Source organism: Erpetoichthys calabaricus, chromosome 14, assembly GCF_900747795.2.
Source record: "Erpetoichthys calabaricus chromosome 14, fErpCal1.3, whole genome shotgun sequence".
NCBI lineage: Eukaryota > Metazoa > Chordata > Cladistia > Polypteriformes > Polypteridae > Erpetoichthys > Erpetoichthys calabaricus.
Window position 1 is genome coordinate 86,548,534 of NC_041407.2, and position 22,073 is coordinate 86,570,606.

The 22,073-nt window shown below is 40.9% G+C and overlaps 1 protein-coding gene across 1 annotated transcript in view; it reads right to left on the minus strand.

The window, feature by feature from the left end:
• Nucleotides 1–7,988: 7,988 nt before the first annotated feature.
• The window catches only part of asap3 (ArfGAP with SH3 domain, ankyrin repeat and PH domain 3), a 113,229-nt gene continuing 99,144 nt past the window's right edge, over nt 7,989–22,073 (minus strand). The window contains exons 24-26 of the mRNA XM_028818370.2: nt 13,018–13,174; nt 10,017–10,139; nt 7,989–9,133 (exon numbers count right to left, since the gene is read on the minus strand). Coding sequence (XP_028674203.1) covers nt 9,059–9,133; nt 10,017–10,139; nt 13,018–13,174 — 355 coding nt within the window. The 3' untranslated portion in view covers nt 7,989–9,058. The remainder of the gene's footprint in view (nt 9,134–10,016; nt 10,140–13,017; nt 13,175–22,073) is intronic.

The following is a 22,073-nucleotide window of genomic DNA, read 5'->3' on the forward strand; positions in this document are numbered from 1 at the left end:
TTCTCAGTACCAGAAGGATGTCAACTACAAAAAGTGTCGGTGTCTCCTCACTGCAAAAATATATATATTTTTTGTAAGTGCAAAATGATTGAAAATCTTCAAATACTTTTGGGGATCTGCGGTGGGCTGGCACCCCGTCCGGTGTTTGTTTCCTGCCTTGCACCTTGTGCTGGCTGGGATTGGCTCCAGCAGACCCCCGTGACCCTGTATTTAGGATATAGCGGGTTGGATAATGGATGGATGGATGAATGCTTTATTCATGTATACAGTGGTGTTTGTAAATCAGTTTAACATGAAAATATTTAGCCAATTTAATATTTTTAAACATACAGAAAACTACAATCCATATTCACTGGCTTACATTTCTGTAGAACCCCTCTAGCTTTTGTCACTTCTCAGTTGTTTTGATCCAAATGTTCATCTGACGCTTCACCATTATTTTCCTGGTTCATCTCTCTGAATAATCCAGCAGGTGTCAGCCACATACTGACATCCCAACGTCCCCGGTCCCTTCTTTCCATGTCCTTCATATCCTGATGGATCACTTCATCCTTCTCTTCACTCACCGCTCCAAGACTTTCAGGGAAAAAAAATCCAAATGTGAATCCAAAACGTGGACCTTGAGACTCATTCCTTAAACGTAACCAATCATTTTCACAGTATTCTCTATAGTGTGGCTCTGTTTTGTTACCAGAAACTTACAAATAACTTCTTTGAATGACAACTCAAGCCTTTTGTTCCAGGCTGTTCAACGCACCATTAAATTCTGCATCAGAAATCGGTTTTCTAATATGCGGTCCGGGGAGGCAATGCCCCCTTTCAACGTAGCCTCAGGCAAACCCTACAGCTTTCAGCACAAATACATAAAAGAAGGGTCCGCCTTTTGATAGGATTTTGTCAAACTGCTTCTTTAAAACAAACTTAACATGAAGCAGTGGCAGCAGCACTTTATCTGGGCCCACCAGGCTGGTCTGCTGAGGTTTTTGACACCAAGCTGCAGCTTTTTGTTTCTTACTGGCCATTCTTACTGAACCCAACTGCAATTCTTGGCTCTGAAACCTGGGAATTGTCTTGAATGTGGACCCCCTAAGGTACACACAGAACTTTCAGGCTCCCAAATGAACCAACGGTGCTCAAAGCAATTAATAACTGTTAAAAAAAAGATGATTTGCTTTAAAAGTGGATTTTAGTATTAAAAAATATTTAAATTCAATCAAATTACCATTAAAATATCTTCTTCTTCTTCTTTCTGCTGCTCCCGTCAGGGGTTGCCACAGTGGATCATCTGTCCGCATGTTGATTTGGTAAAGTTTTTACACCGTTTACCCTTCCTGACATAACCCTCGCCATTTATCCAGGCTTGGGACCAGTGCAAAGAAACACACTGGTTTGTGCATCCCCTGTCGCTGGGTTACCATTTTATATAATATGTGTATTGTGATAGAAATGAGACTTCAGACATCATAAAGGTTTGGGGCAGCCACCCGTATATTATTTCCTAGCTGCAAAAGTTGCGTAATATTTGATCAGAGATGTTCACAACACAGTGTCCAAAACAGAACTGAATATTTGGAGGTAAGATGGTGGCTTTAAGGGCTGGGGAAGGAAATGATGTCATCTCAGCCAGAAATGACGTCATCACAGGTGCCAGAGCCGGAAGTGACATCATCAGAGGTGCCGGAACCTAGTGAGATTTCCCGGGAATGGTCTGCAAGAAACTGAGAGAGACAGTCAGCACACTCTGCCACCCCGTGGTCTGGTGCAGTATTACAGTTCCCCAGGCCCTTTAGCTGTCTCCTAAATGCACATGTGTGACAATATTTAATAAATTACAGTGTGGAAATAATTTCAAAAATTTTAAATTCACAGCTAAAAGGTATGTTTGTGAAAAAATGTTACGCAATAGAGAAAATGGTTTTCATTTTTTTTTTTTTACACTAGCTGAAATGCCCAGCGTTGCCTGGGAGGAAAATAAAGTGTTTTTTTTTTAATTGTTTGAGAAAAATATAATTTAAAAAAATACAACTTTAAAAATAAAATAAATTAACAAACAATGAAGACTTGTCTTGTGTATCTTGTTACCATCCAGTTGATGCTCGTAACTGGCCAATTCTGTTTAATTTCAAAAGCAACAAGCGCAGGCGGTGCTCAAACATAAAGAATGCTGGCAGTCACCTCCAGTTCGCCCTCTCTGTGGTCGTTCCGAGTGTCAACTGGATGATAACATGCATACAAGACTGCAAGATCACCTCCACCCTGCCCAGAAGAGGGTGGGTTAGGGTTGATTTCACCCTACAGTATTTTTAGTCGACCAATGAGGAACATTTGTACCAAGTTTCATGAAAATCGTACCAGCCGTTTGGAAGTGACGCTGAAACATACATACATATACACACATATACATTGACTTTTACATATATAGATTCAGCACTCCACTCATAAATATAAAAATCACATGAAATAATCAAAATATTTTCTTCAAAATTATACCTGAGAAGTTTCAAGTAAAACTCTTTATACTCAGCACTCTGAATGTTGTCCTCCAGAATGTCAGGGAATTGCTGTCCAGGTGAAAAACGACACATTTCACACTTCTCGACAAACTGTCGTTATTCGGGTCATTTTTGTTATTTATTTTGATTATGTACATCATGTTTGTTAAAAGCCTATAAACCTATTTGAAATTTGTTTTGTAAGAACTGGTGGGAAACATATTCTGGGTACAGGGCCAAGATGGTATCATCCAAGCGTTTACCTTTGAGTTGCTTTGTGACATTTGATGACTTGCTTTTATTTCTTCTCCTTCCATTTGTAATTATCCGTTCTTTTTTTTCTTATAAAACACTGAGTCTTCGTCCCTCACCCCCCTCAAGTGGGTCTTCAGTGTTTTCGAAGCCTCTAACAGTGCTTGATGCACGGAGGACATAAAAGACCACAAGTATCTGCCACAGCCTGGGTAAACGCTGCTTTAGCTCCTTAGTTATGTCATGGTATCCGTACACATGTAAGCCAGCCATCACTACATTGTCCTCCATCCACGTATTACTGTTGGTACAGCTGAAGATTAGGACCATAGAGTTTGTCGCGCAGAACTTTTGAATGTTGGCGCAGTTGATGTGCATTAACAGAAGTTTCTGTTTTTCCCGTGACTGATTTTTGGCCCGTTTCAATTCGTTGCATTGGGTTCTATTTAGTTGCACGAAACTTTTTTTACCCATAAAAACGGATGGCAACTCTGATCCTGCCGCGCACATCACAGATGCTGGTGGGACGGGAGTGTCAGAACAGGGCTTTAAAGACCGATCCCGACCCACGGCACCAACGCCCCTGCTTTGCATTCTTTGCTTAGGTGCTACGGGTTACTTATGACAGCTGCACTTTATGATAACCCTGGGGTTTGACTTTCTCTCGGTTGTTTCTTGGACTTTTTACACGGCAAGGCACGGGAGCACTGGATTGTCAAAGCAGAATAGGATGCGCGATTACAATCCAGATAAAGATCACGTGACGTGTGATCCACAGAACGTCTTCGAGAGAGCGCAACCACAACGTGACACAGAAAAAGAACATCTTTCTACCCAACGAGTAAGATCGCTACTCCGTAACGGGGCGCCATAAGTTTGAACCGAAAAGAAACAACAGTTCCGCCATCTGATCTGCAGACCACGCAGCGCGCCAGACAAAGGCGATATTTATAGTAAGGAAACTCCTCCGTAACGAGCGATCCATTTTCTATGCAGTACACATAAATATGGTTTCAATTATGAGATATATAGCCTATCATGAGGAGCGATTTTACTACTGAACAATTTCAAAGACATTTAAAAGAATGGTAATAATATGAAAAAGGTACAAAGTTAAACATGTCAACCGGAATAAAAAATACCATTAAAGCAGAGAAAACACAATACCGTAGGCCTAATAAAGTAACTATAGTACAGTAATCCCTCCTCCATCGCGGGGGTTGCGTTCCAGAGCCACCCGCGAAATAAGAAAATCCGCGAAGTAGAAACCATATGTTTATATGGTTATTTTTATATTGTCATGCTTGGGTCACAGATTTGCGCAGAAACACAGGAGGTTGTAGAGAGACAGGAACGTTATTCAAACACTGCAAACAAACATTTGTCTCTTTTTCAAAACTTTAAACTGTGCTCCATGACAAAACAGAGATGACAGTTCTGTCTCACAATTAAAAGAATGCAAACATATCTTCCTTTTCAAAGGAGTGTGCGTCAGGAGCACAGACTGTCATAAAGACAGAGAGAACAAACAAATCAATAGTGCTGTTTGGCTTTTAAGTATGCGAAGCACCGCGGCACAAAGCTGTTGAAGGCGGCAGCTCACACCCCCTCCGTCAGGAGCAGACAAAGAGAGAGAGAGAGATAGAGAAAAACAAACATGCAAAAATCAATACGTGCCCTTCGAGCTTTTAAGTATGCGAAGCACCGTCGCTTCACTAAGCAGCTGCACAGAATGTAGCAACGTGAAGATAATGTTTCAGCATTTTTAGACGAGCGTCCGTATCGTCTAGGTGTGCGAACAGCCCCCCTGCTCACACCCCCTACGTCAGGATCACAGAAAGCGCAAGAGAGAGAGAAAGAAAGAGAAAAGTAAGTTGGGTAGCTTCTCAGCCATCTGCCAATAGCGTCCTTTGTATGAAATCAACTGGGCAAACCAACTGAGGAAGCATGTACCAGAAATTAAAAGACCCAATGTCCTCAGAAATCCGCGAACCAGCAAAAAATCCGCGATATATATTTAAATAGGCTTACATATAAAATCCGCGATAGAGTGAAGCCGCGAAAGGCGAAGCGCGATATAGCGAGGGATCACTGTATACCGTTTGTGCAATCAGGGCCACAACTAGCTGTTTTGAAGCCCGTATTGTATAAGGCAAAATATTCATAGGAGTCCAAAAGTGTATGAGTCCTTAGCAACATGGATTTTTGGTACAACGGATCCCAAATTAGGTCCCGAGTGCATAATAATAATCATTATCATCAAACTGGCATCGTAATAATGCAAATAGAGTGAAACTGTCAATAAGGCAACACAACAGCAGCTGTCTTTGTTTGCATTGCTTATGGCAAAATTAATTAATTTGATAGATAGATAGATAGATAGATAGATAGATAGATAGATAGATAGATAGATAGATAGATAGATAGATAGATAGATAGATAGATAGATACTTTTTTGTCAAACTGTCCAGCTCCGTGCCAATAGAGCCTGCCTTCCTCACCAGTTTGTTCAAGACATGAGGCGTCCCTCTTCTTTATGCTGCCTCCCCAGCACACCAGAAGAGGGCACTCGCCACAACCATCTGATAGAACATCTTATTGCAGATGTTGAAGAACACCAGCCTTCTAAAGAAGTATAGCCGGCTCTGTCCTTTCTTACTCAGAGCACCAGCTGCACTCCCAGGTATTTATAGGTCTGCACCATCTGCACACAGTCACCTCTGATGATCACGGGGTCCATGAGGGGCCTGGGCCTCCTAAAATCCACCACCAGCTCTTTGGTTTTGCTGGTGTGCAGTTGTAGTTGGTTTGAGTCGCACCATTTAACAAAGTCATTGATTAGGTCCCTATACTCCTCCTCCTGCCCACTCCTGATGCAGCCCACAATAGCAGTGTCGTCAGCGAACTTTTGCACGTGGCAGGACTCTGAGTTGTATTGGAAGTCCGATGTATATAGGCTGAACAGGACCGGAGAAAGTACAGTCCCCTGTGGCGCTCCTGTGTTGCTGACCACAATGTTAGACCTGCAGTTCCCGAGACGCACATACTGAGGTCTGTCTGTTAAATCTCTGTACATTGGAGAGATGAAATAACCACTGAACAGATTCATGGCCCACAATAGGAGGGCTAAATCCTCAGGTCAAGACTCCTTTCAGGATAGCAAAGCTGACATCACACTACTTGAACCAAAATGAATTTGAGTCAGAGGGCCTGTCATATGTAATGATGACAACTGCTGAACCTCTGAGAGTGTTAAACTATACGACTAGGAATCACAGGGGGTGACTGACTGCACAATTCCCGCACATATTTTCATTACAGCTCCAGCTGTCCTATTATGCCACAAAAGTATCGCAACATGGCCTCTTTTTGACAGACGATCAGTGAGAACTTCAGTAGCTAAGAGTAGAGACTAAACAGGCACTTACCAGATATGTCTCAGCCAAGCTCTTGTTGGCCCCAAAGTTCAATGAACCGCTTCCCTGCTTACGCAGTCAAAAACTCTCGCTTTCCTTCTTTTCCTGTAGCCATTCCTGTTCTTCCCCGTTTATGGGCATTGCTGTACAAGCATTCCAGTTCCAGTGTACTTCTCTCTCGCGGTCATGTTCTGCACACACAAGAGGCCAGTGCTATATCCAGCGACTCGATACCGTGAACTCAAACCAATTTGGCTTTGCTGTAGCGAGTCCCAGAACCCTATGACTGAGGTGATGGGGGCGCCTTACTATCCATACGAGCTTGTGCTGTGGCCATAATGACACAACATGATTTTCTTATTAAGTAAGTGAAGCCTACGGCAGAAACGTTGTACTGTGATGCCATCTTCAGGTACTAGACAGATTAAAAGCATTTTCACACCTAGTTCACTGGAGCGTTTTCTTTCAAATTATGGAGCGATTTTCCCTGTAGTCAGGTTTATTTAGGTAGTCGTGACCACAACAATCGCACCTGAGTGTGTTTTTATAGTATAAAAAGAGTGAGCTCTTTTGGACATTTTAACATTCCTTCCTGCTTATGTGGTTTGAGAGCTCCTTGAATAGATAGCAGCAACTTGGAGAATTTCCTAATTCTAAAATGGTCAACTTCTTCTTTAAGCTATTTATTTCAATCACCATCCCTTTGAAGGTTTTGTTCTTTTGCTTTACTGTTTTATTCATCTTTCACTATTATTACATTTATAAGGTCATCAATTGACAAAATGTTAGTATTTGCCTGCTAAGACACGTCACTGGCTAGCACATTGTGAATGCGTGGCTGTGAGTGATATCACCGAAGCGTGTTCACATGGTTTTGGTGGCCATCTACTCCAAAAGCCAACCACAAACTCTATTAGGGCCGCGTACGAGCAACCATCATGGCTGCCACGTGTTCCCAGCATTCTTTTGACGCGTCCTCTGAGCACATCCTCAGAAATTAAGTTGCAGTACTAGCAAAATATGGGTGGCATGTGTGTTCAGTTTTTGGTACCTGTTGGTAATCGTTGTTTACTATGAGGATCAATCTGTGTGCTTCGATGATTGATAAATGGTTCAATGCTGTGAAGCAAATCATCAAACTGAAATGCTGATGCAAATGTCTTCATGGTGCTTTTCTTCATCGATTTCTCGCATAGGCAATAGAAGCGTTGCATATTCCTGATCAAAATGACGCGATACATTTAAAGGTCTCACATACTGTCTCAACATTCTGCATCGCTGTTGCTATCTTTTTTTTTGCACCTTCACAACAGCATCAGAATGAAAATAATTATTATTTTTAATATCTTCTTTCCTCAACTCACAACACAACAAAACTGCACATTGTTTTCTCCCTGTGATGATTTCACACACTGACACCTAGTGGAGTCCTCCAGATTTACCTAAAATACGCATGCGACTATAGACAATACACTTCTTGTGTATCAGCAGCGTCCTCAAGCTCATTTGTCGCGTAGCGTTAAGTATCTCCCCGGCCTTACTGTCTACACGTGACAACTCATTTCTCGAGCCAGTTCTTTTCAAGACTTTTTTGACTTTTGGATTTGACTTCAAACACATGTTCTCCTGTTAATCTGACTGCTACTTTCTAAGACTTCTGTGCATCACCCTCAGCTCTGTCCTGCCTTTTCTCAACCTTTTGATTGTCCGTCTTGCTCAAATCCTAAAAATTCACCTTTGATCAACATTATATTAAAAAATCAAAATGTTCACAACAGCTGCTGCACATTAATTTATTTCTTCTGAATGGAAATAAACACAAAGCAAGTGACACTGTGCCTCTTTATTGATCGTGCTAAGCTCAAAGCTCATTGCGGTTTTCACACATAGAATATTTGTGATAGATGGTTGCCATCCTTCATAAATCACGCTGACGACACCCAAAAATGCACCTGTATATTTATAAAATGTTACAAAAAAAAGTGACCCTCCCAAGCTACAGGCATTCATCGTAAAATGCAGGAAACCAAATAGCAAAATCCTACAAAACACTCACTGAATATCTCCATATGGTGAAATGATCTTCACTCCGTCGAAAAGGGTTTTTGTCTCATTTAGCCGCACTTATTCATCCAAAAATTTGTTTCAGCTTGCCATTCAAACCTGGCCATTACATTCATTTGATTCATTCTGCCCACACTGCATTCTGCCAAATGGTAGACCACAGTCTTCGCCAAAAATGCAGCCACCATGCTGCCATTCATTGTGAGCAAAGGAGATCCTGAATTGTACAGCTTGGTCACCAAGACGAGTCATGTCAGCAGTCTATCCTAATATATAATAAAATATATTTCTTATTTACATGAAACACGTGGTTACACGGGACTGGTAATAACACACTAGCCAAAGACATCTCAGTTCTCCCATGGAGTTTTTCTGTGTTTTCTCCTAAGACACTGACAGATTCATTGGTGTTCCTTGTGGTTCCATATTTGCTCTTAGGGTTACAAGTCCATTAAGCAATGATAATCCCTGGAGAAAAAGGGGCAGTGTCCGGCTAACTCAATCCTTAAGCAGACCTTGACAAAGTCTCACTGAAGTTTCCTTCTCCATGCTGCTAGCAGGACCAACAAATGGAGACCGTGAAAGGTTGTACCATATGAAGAGCTCATTTCAAACAACTCACGGCTTGTCATCTTACTTGTAATGAAGTTGTCTTCAATTAAACTATAGAAGGTTTACACTGGTTTTCCACGCAGCTGGTCCCTTATCGAGCAGCAATTAGGTGACACGTCAATACTTTGAGAAGTGGCACTGTGAGGTGCTGCTTCAATTCCACATCACTGTCCAGCAATGATGCATAAACATCTCTTAAAATCTCCTTTCATACTCCGGTGGCTATTCTGATACATTCTGGACGCAGCTGATGGGGAAGGAGCCTGATCTGGTTACATCTCCTTCAATATGACCTACCTAAAATGGAGAAGGACAAAAAGAAATGTTGTTGTGAGCACTTTAGAACTCAATCAGTCAATCTGTGTTTTATATAACGGAGCACTGCTATGCCACATTCACACTACACAACGTTCTGTCTTGTGATCAATTGCCTTAGCATGGCTTAATGAAGCCCCCAACAAAAAGACCCCAATTCCAAAACTCCATTGTCTCATGAGAACACATGTGAGAGTTCACTGTTTCTGTTGACATGCCAGGATAGAAGCTTGTAGTACAAACTGTTTGTGCTCTCAGTAGTCGAGAAATAAGAAAAATGACAAAAGGGAATTAGGGAATGTGCATGATTTCATCAAACACAGGAAGATATTATCAGTAAGGAATAAGTCAAGTTGTTAAATCTTTTTGGCATGAACAAATCTGGAGGAGGTCTGTGGATGTTCAGACACTGAGGTCATTAATCGAGACAAATTTTCTGAGATGGTTTTGCATTGGTCGGTGATATCCTGGTAGATGAGGGCATCTCAGAAGTGAATGGCTTTCAATAGTATCGCAACATAATACTCTCATAACTTAACAATCCAAATTCAGGGTTGGGTGGGAGTGGAACATCACTGGGTGCAAGGCAAGAAACAGTATAGGACAGGGGGCCACTTCATCACAGGACCCATACAAGCATACATTCACTCTCACTCAAGGCTGATGTGGTTTCACAAATTTAACCAACGCTTTCATGCAGCCACATGGACATGGACAATGACCGAATGTGGGATTCTGACCCTGGACACCGTTTCTCTGAAGCAGTAGTGATAATCTGTGCCACATATTGCACAACATCAAAACAAACCACAAATTAAATGATAGTATGTTCAGTAAAGCAGAAAAAAAAAAAGAATGTACATACCCACCAGCTGGGGTCATCCGTCGCAGTCACAATAATCACCTCTCCTTTATAAAAGGTGAGCATTTCAGGATTATCAGTTTTGCAGTCAACTAGTGCCTTAACTCTCTTCAGCCTTACTTTCATCTACAGGAAAGTAGAGATATATACAAGGATATGCAAAATTAATTTCTCAGACCATTTCTGAACATCACAGAGGAGGCCTACTATATCAGGAACCCCTTTGTTTAATTCAGTATGTAATATGTTGAAGCATGCAGTAAATAACATTAGTAACGCAGCTGTTCAGATTTTTACATGTTTGCAGTAATGCAGGGTTTCTGAAACTATTTTGGGTCATGGATTGTCACCATTGAGGTGTGAGTTACTGTTGTATTTAATAGTAATGGGTTGTGGATGGTTTGTAAAGTTGGTCATGGTGAGTTGATTAAGTAATCAACATTGCTCAGACGATCATCCTCTATTCACACCCCCCCCTAACGATCATCCATATTTATCCTAAGGGGAAAACCCAGTCCCCATGCTCTGATGATTGTATGGGACTCTATAAGAGGGACAAATCTTGAAGACACTAAAGAGAGCAAGATTGGGTCAGGACAAAAATAGTTTAAGAAACCCTGCTGTTAGGCTTCATGTTATAATAATAATAATAATAATGTATTTTATTTCTAGGGGCACTTTACATTAGCAGTAAATCTTAAAGTGCAACATAAAAAGATTAAACAAAGGCAAAGCAAAATAAAAACAGAGATAAAACAACAATAATTATAGCATTCTTGTTAATAAGCTTTCCTAAATAGAAAAGTCTTTAGCTGTTTTTTAAAACAGCCCACAATCTGCTGTGTTCTCAGGCTCTCTGGTAGGGCATTCCAGAGCCATGGAGCAGCGGCTGCAAAGGCTCAGTCTCCCATTGTACGAAGTTTGGTCATAGGGGAGCGAAGGCGGTAGGTATTTGTAAAACGGAGGTTTCTTGTAGTGGATTGTAGTATAAGGAGTTCTTTAAGATATTGTGGAACTTTTCCATGGATACACTGGTGAGTAAACAAACAGAGTTTGTATTCAATACGGGAAGCCAATGAAGTGACTGAAGGATTGGTGAGATATGTTTATATTTCCGCACCCTCATTAGGATCCTTGCAGCACTATTTTGAATTTGTTGGAGCTTTTGAAGGCTCTTGTTGGGTATCCCGATGAAGAGTGCATTACAATAGTCCAGTCTGGATGAGACAAAGGCATGAACCAGCTTTTCAGCATCACAGAGGGAGAGGTAGGGATGGAGTTTGGCTATGTTTCAGAGACGAAGGAATGCAATTTTACAAAGGTGATAGATATGTATATCAAATGACAGATAGGAGTCTAACTTGACACCCAGATTTGTAACAGAAGGGTAGAGGGTAATGGCATGGTCAGAAAAGGAAATACAATTTACAGAGGAACAAAGTTGATGGGGGGTGCCAATTAAAAGAGTTTCAGTTTTGGTGCTGTTCAGCTTGAGGAAGTTCTTGGACATCCAGGCCTCAATCTCATCCAAGCAAGAGGAAAAAGTTGATGGAGGTGTAAGAGAAGTTGAATCCAGTCTCACATAGAGCTGTGTATAGCAAAGGAATGGAACTCCATGCTTGCGGATGATGTGACCCAAGGGTAGTATATAGATATTAAAGAGGGTCGGCCCAAGGACTGATCCTTGTGGGACTCCACAGTGTCTTTCCTTAGCAGTGAAGTACAATTTGAATGAAATGTAATATGTCTCCTATTGGTAGTAGGTGAATTCGTAAACTGTGTTCTAAGATGTTAAAGATAAAGAAGGGAGAAGTTTTGAGGTAATCTATTTATATTCACTAACCAAAGTGCCAGAGAGTGGGTACTAGGTAGGTAAGTATATATGTCTAGCATCTCTGTATCTATCATACACTACATTTGTAAGTTGTGCTCTTTAGAGGGTGTCATTGAGCCAAACCCAAATAGTACCCGTGAGGTAAAATTAATAATAATAAAATCCATTCCTTTATGCAAGAGTTTTACTGAATCAGTAAGTATGTCTGGTACCACTTGTGGCGGACGGCTGGGGTCCCTTACCAGGCTGGGACGGCCTGACTTTGGAAGGACCAGGGAAGAAGCGTTTCTGGAGCATTACCTCCTCTGGGGCACTAGAGGGCAGCCCCCCTGGAGTGAAGTGGTACCACAGGTTTGGAGCATGGAAGCTCAACCCTGTTGGGGCCCATTGACACCGCCAGGGAGTGCCAGGAGAACTGTTGAGCCCTTTGATGCAGCACTGCCGCCGCACGCAGAAGTGCTGCCGGAAAGCACCTGGAGCACTTCTGGGTGCCTTCTCAAAGGAGCCAGCTGCTGCTGTTCTGGGAGTCAGAGTCAGGTGGGAGAACATGAAGCTTGTCAGGAGGAGTGGAGTGGAGTGGAGAGAAAGAGAAAAAGAAAAGGTTGTGTGCTTGTACATGTGTCTGTCTATGTCTGGTTGGGGCGGCAGGAGTGCCTTCTGGTGGTCCACACACTGTATCAATCAGATATTATACTACACATGTTCTGTGTGCTAGCTTACTATTTCTTGGTGTGCATTATTCACATTGTATCTTGCATCACAACTCAGAATATGTATCATGTAGAGTGAGCTCTATACAAGGGAATGCATTATACATGTGCATGCACTGAAGTGAACGTCAGCATAGAAAAATTAATTTGCAGTAAATCAACTTATCTGCAACTGTCAATGGCCTCAGCTCACAACAGTCATTTAGTAGTAACCATACCACAACAATAAATTCAGGAAGAAGCGACAGTTTTTCTAAAATGACATCTCTACTTCTTTGGGTCAATGTCTCCTGCTCTGGGTAATTCTTTAGAATTAGCTGACTCTTGTCTCTAGAATTGTCACACTGTATGCATGACCCGTTTCTCTGTACTCTCTATATGTGGCAATGGTCACCCTACAAACCTATCTGCTGTTTATGTTTAACCCCATAATGGCAATTGTTTTTCTAGAATTACTGACCAGCATGTTCTTCCTCGATGGAGGTATTGGCATTGACGTTACATATCCTGGTCCTAAGGATGCGTTGTACAGTTCTTCCAAACTTCCAGGACTTTGTGGTGAAGATGCAGGACTCTTCCCACCACTACTTCGCCTGTATGATGTGGTCTTCTCTGAGCTGAAGTACAAAAGAATTAAGTCACATTAAAAAAAGGCATTTTTCAAACACAATCATTACATTCTTTAAGACATCAGTAAGAACTGTTACACGATACTCTAAAATGTGAGGAGCTTTTTAATCATTTTTAAACAGTCTGAGCTGTTTAAAAAACTCAAAACAGTGAAAAAAAGTAACAATAAAACATGAATTGGGTTGAAGAGTATTTGTTTCACACACACCTGAGCTTAAGACAGGATACCAGTTAATCAAACTGTACGATTACACAGAACCAATTTATAATAACTAGTTAACCTGACAGATGTGTCTTATGGTTATGGGATATCACTGGAACAACCAGAGAATATCTACCCACCGCCTAAACTAAAAGAAACTCAGTGAATACGGCATGAGCCAAAAACAGAATGGTGTCAACTCACGTTGTAACTGCTGCACAAGCTACTCCTGAAATCCACCACAACTACACAAACATACAGATCCGTACGTTTTAGGCCAGTAAGCTTAACGTGCATCACAAGTACATTAATGGAAACAATTATTAAGGAAAAGTTTGAGCAGAGCATGTCTAGAACAAGAGTGTTAGCAAATAGTACACAGGGGTTCATGTTTCACTAATACGCTGGAGTTCTATGATGAAGCAATAAAAGCATACAATAATATTTATCTGGATTTTTAGAAAGCTTTTGATAAGGTCCCACATCAAAGGTTAATGATTAAACAAAAAGAAGTGGGAATTCAGGGCACGGTGTGTAGGTGGGTGTAAGATTAGCTCAAACACAGGAAGGAAAAAGTTACGTTCAGGTCAGTTACTTTTTCAGAAGAAAGCAATGTTAAAAGTAGTGTTCATCAAGGATCATTTTTAATATGTATACACAATCTGGACAACAATATAATCAGTAAGCTGGTTAAGACTGGGTGGCACGGTGGCGCAGTGGTAGTGCTGCTGCCTCGCAGTAAGGAGCCCTTCCCAGTTCACTTCCCAGGTCCTCCCTGCGTGAGTTTCCTCCGGGTACTCCGGTTTCTTCCCACAGTCTAAAGACATGCAGGTTAGGTGCATTGGCGATCCTAAATTGTCCCTAGTGTGTGCTTGGTGTGTGTGTGTGTGCCCTGCGGTGAGCTGGCGCTCTGCCCGGGATTTGTTCCTGCCTTGTGCCCTGTGCTGTCTAGTGGTAGGGAGGATAAAGCTGAATTACTTGAATTGCTACTGAGGGACTTGGACAGCCTACAGGTTTGGACAAATTTGGGGCAAATGAAATTTAATGTTAGTCAAAGTAAAGAATTACATGTGGGAAGCTGAAATGTTAGATATGAGGTCTGAAATGTGAAACTACCCCTTATGAGAAGGACATCATAGTTACAGTGGACTCATCACTACCAACACCCAGATATACAGAAGCCATCAGAAAAGCTAATTGGATATTAGGTTACACATCATAATGTCTGGAGTATAAGTCAAAGAAGGTTATGCAAAAGTTATATAGAACGCTTCATTTATAAAGCTTTGCATGGATTTGAGTGTGAAAATATGCATTTGTCAAAAACAAAAACAAAAAAAAAAACAGAAAAATTAGTATGCCATAAAAAATCTGATTTACAAAACCAGGCGTACGCACAGTTCTACCCAATTTATCACCCTGTAAATATGCACACATATGAATGTGCCCTGAATATATGGGGCATGCTAATCAGCCCTCATACATATGCAATCACGATGCTGCAGAACTTCACTAGCTGATAGACCAGCCTCCATCCTTCCACGTCGAGAGCCCCAATCACTCCGACCTTCATTTAAGAGTATCTGGCTTTGCTCTGCAACTGAAAGCGCAAGATAATGTGCTTCCTTTTAGCACCTTCTCCGCTGTGTTCTGGGGGTCCATGAAAAACATAAAATGCCAGTGTCAGAGCGAGCAGCTACTGTCATCTGGTACATGTGATGACTTGATTGCTGTTACTATAAATAGTACAGGCCATGTGAAACACTGAGGGTTCGGCCAGTTACCTTACCAACAAGCTGACCACCACCTACAGTACCCGTAACGTCTGTTAAAAGTACTTTGCCTCAAAATAAACGAATCACGTGTTGACCCAGGCCATTGAGATATGACATTTGCCAGCCACATTATGGCATCCCAGATGACTAATGCATTAATGGAATTTGACTACGTTGATTAAAAAAATAATAACTTTGTTCTCACCAGGTGCCCTTTTTGCCATTTGAGTGCTTCAGTTACATTAGGAGACACGGACACTGTTGTAAACTGCCTTTCTATTTTGGCAAAAATATGTTATTTTTTAATATACAGTATGTACACCCCACACAAATATGAAAACAATGTAGTGTATCATTTGCTCAGTTATTGGCTTCCAGCATAGTGGGCATGATGGTTGAAGCCTGGCTGAGATATTCCTAACCTGTTGGCCAGTTCCCTGAGAAATGACAACAGGTAGCAAATATAATCTTATGAAAAACAAAGTTTTTCAGTGCACATACAGTAGGTGTAATTATAATAAGGGCTCAGTAATATAAATTATTATACACATGAGTCATCTTATAGCTAGTTTGGCTGCATTTCCCTACATTACCATGGGTGTCCTTATTTCATAGTTTCTCTTGAAATGTTGCACACACATGGGTCAGAGTTACCGTAAATATACACAAATTCCCCTGTCAAGTTTTCTTTTGTAAATCCCAGTGTTTGCATGGGAAGTTGGGTAAGCACATTTCGAGCCTCTTTTTGTGCGTACACAAGCTTTATAAAATGAGGCCTCTGGAATGTGTTTAGTTTTGGTCTCAATATAACAAAAAAGACAAAGCAGCATTAGAGAAAGTCCTGTGGACAGCAGCTGGGCCGATTCCAGGACTAAGAGGTCTGAGCTCTGAGAAGAGACTGAACGGGCTGAACCTTTTCATCTTAAGCAAATCGATATTAGGAGGGGACATGAAAGGAATTAGTACAGCAGATCCCAGTTGGTACTTTAAAATAAATTCTGAAACAAGGACACGGGAACACAGTTAGAAATTTGCTGAATGCAGATTTTGCACAAATTTTAGGAATTTTTCTTCATGCAAAAAACCACGGACACGTGGAATAACTTTGAAAGTAGTGTGCTTTAAAATTGGACTTTAGAGATATTCAAAGATAGACTTGATGTGATTCAGGACAATACAGGTGAATAGGATGGACACGCTTATGGGGCTGAATGGCCTGCTCTCTTCACAATTTTTTCGAATATTGCATTGTTTTAAAGCCCCGTCATTTGATTAAACTCTAAGCAAGCTGTGTGAATATATGATCGACCGTTGTCCTATACAGGGTTGATTTCTGCCTTTTTCCCCCCGATGTTGCTAAGAAAGGCTCCTGCTGCATGTGACTCTCAAATGGATCAACCGTATTGTAGAACATCATTTCACATCTGAACAAGTTGAAATTTCGGCCATCAATAAAACACTTAAACACATAAAAAAATACTTAAATGTCAACATAATTTACTATAAGACCATTTGAGTTTGTCTGCATTGATTCACTTTACAGATGAGTGACTGGCAGTGCTTTCAATCTGATTTTGCAGTCGCAAATTATTATTTTTAAGTGTTTCGTTACATATGATAAACTGCAAGTTTGGCTCTTCTCTAGTATCTCAAAGATTTATTAGTGTGGTTAATATTTATCTGGTCCAGTGTCACTAAATGTGGGGGTGTATGTGAGCGTGCCTTGCATTGGTGGTCTGCCAGCTTTGTACCCAGTGATACTAGGATGGGCACCAGCTCTGCATGACCATCTCATATTGCAGATATCTGTGGGTTTTTTTTTTTTTTTAATTAATTTTTATTGTAATCATTCCATACAAACAGATCAATTTATAACCAAACAAAATTGAAGACAAATCAAACCCCACCCCTGAGAAGGAGAGCTAAGACAAAGGAGAATTGCTTAGGGCTTTTTAATAAGGCAACAATAAATAAAAGAAAGGGAGAAACAAATATATAGAAGATATCTGTGTTTAACGATGGATGGTCGGCTATGCAGCTCCAGGTTAAGGCTCTCACATGGTTCAGAAGACACCAAGTGCCCACTCGTACCCACAACTGTCAGTCTCTCATACTAAAGTGTGATTGTTGGCTGGTGGCAGCATTTCTACTGCTCCTAGAAAGTTTTTCTGTGTTCTGCCTCTGGCGGATAAATGGTAAATGCAGACAATTCCATGCTGACACATAAATTGGAAGTGCATGGAAAGCCTCATGGAAGAATATGGTCAGAATACCGGTCACATAGATTGGAATAATAGTAGTAATAATAATAATAATAATAATAATAATAATAATAATACATTAGGGTGGCACAGTGGCGCAATGGGTAGCGCTGCTGCCTTACAGTTAGGATACCCAGGTTCGCTTCCCGGGTCCTCCCTGCGTGGAGTTTGCATGTTCTCCCCGTATCTGTGTGGGTTTCCTCCGGGTACTCCGGTTTCTTCCCACAGTCCAAAGACATGCAGGTTAGGTGCATTGGCGACTCTAAATTGTCCCTAGTGTGTGTGTGCACCCTGTGGTGGGCTGATGCCCTGCCCGGGGTTTGTTTCCTGCCTTGTGCCCTATGTTGGCTGGTATTGGCTCCAGCAGACCCCCGTGACCCTGTAGTTAGGATATAGCGGGTTGGATAATGGATAGATATTTATGTTGGTCTGTGGAGTACAAATGGGCTCATTTTCCTGCTTTTCCTCTCACTGTTACCCCAGTTCATTGACTCAGGTTTTAGCTTGTGCTGTACAGGCTCCAATGTTCTCTAGAGGTTAGTCCTCATTGACTAAAATCGTTTCCTTCAATCAGTGCTTGACTTTCATAGCAACTAGAAGGTCCAAATGCTTCTCCACTTTTAATTTCCAAGTCAAATCTTTTCTAAAAAAGAAAGATCTTTTGTATCTGAAACAGAAGAGAGAGAAAACACTGAACGAGTAGATACAGAAATTATTCAATGAGTATTCAAGAGGCAGATAGCAATTTTTTAAATGTCTTGCCAAGAAGCCTTGTCCCTATTAACAGGAAAGCAGCAGATTTTAATGGACACCATTTAAATGTGAATTAAATTAAGACAATGTAAATTAATTAACATGTTAATACAGTAGAAAACCAAATAGTAACTTCTTCAGTCAGACTAGACCTAGATTGTGTGTAACATGATGAAAGCTTTAAAACCTAAAGGATTTAAACAAGAATGGGAAAAAACTTGTGCTTGCCACAAGATGGCACTCCTGCACTGCTACTTTGAGAATCCTTATATTAAGCCTGTGTTTTTAAAAATTGTCGGGGTCTATTACAGCAGCACAACACCGGAACCAACCCATTACAGGGTCCCCCCACTCATACTCCTCCTAACACACCAATATAGACCAATGAGATCTTACTGCTGCGGTTAAAAGGGCTGCTCTGAACTGGTTCAGGTCATATCTTACTGATAGACACCTTCCAGTAACTTACAATCCCTCTTTTTCGTCTACTGCTCCTGTTAAATGTGGTGTTCCTCAGGGATCCATTCTGGGTCCTATTTTATTTTCTATATATCTCCATCCTATAGGTGCTGCTTGTAGAAAGTTTCATTTTTTTTTTTTCATTGTTATACTGATGACATGCAGGTCTACATTCCTGTGTGTAACTCTTCAATAAATCGGCTGCACAATTGTCTTGTAGAACTAAGATCCTGCCAAAGCTTAAATTGGTTTGGAACTCCTTAGCTCTTTTGCAGACGTTTGCAAACCTCATGTTTGGAATCTTGGGGTTATTTATGATAGTAACCTCTTCTTTTGAGAAACAGATAAATTCTGTTCTCAAGAGGTGCTTTTTAAAGCTTCATCTTTTAGCCAAGGTTAAATCTCGGGATCTTGAGAAAGTTCCGTATGCTTTTATCTTTTCTTGGCTTGATTACAACCTGTTGTATTCTGGAATCAGCAAATCAGCAAATCCGTGATATGCAGGTTACAGTTGGTGCAGAATGCTGCCGCCTGTTTTTGGTTGGGACAAGAAAGTTTGATTCTGTATCTCCAATTTTCTGCCTGTTAGTTTCAGAACTGATTTTAAAATCAACACATTGTGTGTTATGCACCAGCTTTCCAGAATGCTTAGACCTACCGGTCAGTTGTCTCTTGTTGTCCCTGGTACTAGTGCAAAACTAAGGGGGACAGAGCTTTTGCAGCTGCTGCACCTTGTCGGTGGAACTCTTTACCTCATTACATTAAGGAGACCCCCTCAATTGAACTGTTTAAAACGAGACTGAAGACGCATTTCTATTCTCTAGCATTCCTTGATCTTCAGTGATACTGATGGCTCCTTCCTCATAGTCATTTATTTGCTTTCAACTTACTGCTGGCTTGTATTGTTTTTTTTATTGTATTTTATTTTATTTTATTTATGTTTATTGTATATTTTATTTTAAAGCACTTTGGCTACAGAATTAGTGATGTTGTTTTAAATGTGCTCTATAAATAAATTGTCACTGACATTACGAGACATTGACTCTTACCAATGAAACTAACCAACGCGTCCTTGGGGGTTGTGGGAATTAATAACAGTCAGTCAGTCATTGTCCAACCCGCTATATCCTAACACAGGGTCACGGGGGTCTGCTGGAGCCAATCCCAGCCAACACAGGATGCAAGGCAGGGACAAACCCCGGGCAGGGTGCCAGCCCACCACAGGGTACACACACACACCCAAAGCACACACACTAGGGACAATTTAGGATCGCCAATGCACCTAACCTTCAAGTCTTTGGACTGTGGGAGGAAACCAGAGCACCCAGAGAAAACACATGCAGACACGGGGAGAACATGCAAACTCCATGCAGGGAGGACCCAGAAAGCAAACCTGGGTCTCCTTACTACGAGGCAGCAGCGCTACCACTGCGCCACCGTGCCGCCCATAATTAATAAGAACAAAATAAAAATAAAAATACATTTTATTTCTATAGTGCCATTCCCATGCTCAAAGCACTTCATAGAAATTCAGAAACAACAACTGGACATATACAACATTGTATACAAATAATATCTGCATAAAACACTAAATAAAAATAAATGAAATTGTATAAGAGACAATAAACCAGAATAAAATACAAAAGTTTGAATACTACAAGATAAACTGAACAAATAACATAACTTGTGATACAAACACAAATCTACCTGGGCATCTGGACAGAGAGGGTAAGCTGAGATGAGGGTCAGAATGTCAGGGTCAGTTCAAGGCCTTGTTAGTTTTTTTTTTTTTAAGAATGAATTGAGTCAGCTGATCTCAATGACTCAGAGACGGCAAAACTAGCTCAGCAGTTGGAGATCACGGAGACGGTCGCCCTTACTGGTGACTACTGGACATCACTTGGAAATCATAGCTACCTCGGGGTTACAACCCATTATGTCGATGAAGATTGGAAACTGCATTCACATGCAGTCATGAAAACATTGGAGAGACATCATGCTGAAACATGCACCGAACATTTTATGGATGTAGCAAAGCAGTGGAACGTTGAGAATAAAGTAAGCACACTCATTACAGATAGTGCACGAAATTTAATTTCAGCGGCAGGACAGCTGTCTTTCGAACACTTGCCATCCATAGCGCACAGCATTCAACATTCTGTCACAGTGTCTCTGTAGAACAGTGCATTTGACAGCGCACTTTCCAAATGAAGAAAGGTGGTGGGGCACTTCAAGCCCAGTCCATCAAATACTGCAGAACTTGAGAAACAGCATGTCGTGCATGGCCTGAAGACTGAGACCTGAGAGATGGAACTCCACTGTGGAGATGGTGAAGCGTGTGTGAAGAAACGAACAACCACTAAGAAATGCACTAGCTCTACATGTAAAACTAACATGGTCATGCCAACAAATGCTGAGATGGAGAAATTTCAGAAGCTGGAGGCACTGCTCGAGCCCTGCAGGTAATACACACGTTTTTTTTTTCTAGCAATCTCGCACATCGTCACTGAAAAATGTGCGTCTCCATTGATCATTAGTGGGAGGGTGGTGGAGTACTGAATTCAAAAATGTCTGGACCACTATGAAGCAGAGCCTGTCATCAACACGGAGGACACACATGCTCTGGTATACAAAGAACTAGCTTGCCTTGCTCGCAAATACTTGGCAACACGTAACACATCAGTGCCTTGCCAGAGGTTGTTTTCACTCTATGGGCATATTGTGCAGAAAAAGCAAGCTGCCTTGTCCTCTGGAAATGTGACCAAACTTGTATGTTTAAGCAACTGGCTTGGTTTAATAAAATAGAAATAATGTATTATTCATAATAATCCAAAAGGGCAACCTGCTGAGAAATTAACTTGGCTAACTACATTAACAACTTTGAATTTTATTCTTTTTATAAAATCCTGTTTCTGGAGTATTTGTATAGCTTTTGAGTGAGATTTATTAAGCATTATTGAGAAATACATGGAGAGTGCAGTATGAGACTATATGTCTTAAATATATGTCATCTGTTTTACAATATAAGTCCAATTGTTTGTTTTCTATGTTCAGCATAGTATAGCCCTAGAGTATGAGTGAATAAAGCCTCCTCACAGTTGAGGTTCTGTTTTTATTTCATCTTGTTCCAGTTACCTGAATACGTGAAGTACATTTATATGCCATTATATTGTGTCGATTCTTCTTAATATGGTCTGATTGCAGTTCCACCCTGGGGGGGCTAAACGTTAACATTATTCAAAGTTATTGTTTGTTTTTACCTGCATGTTTATTACTCTTTAATTTAATATTGTTTTTTGTATCAGTATGCTGCTGCTGGAGTATGTGAATTTCCCCTTGGGATTAATAAAGTATCTATCTATCTATCTATCTATCTATCTATCTATCTATCTATCTATCTATCTATCTATCTATCTATCTATCTATCTACAGTGGT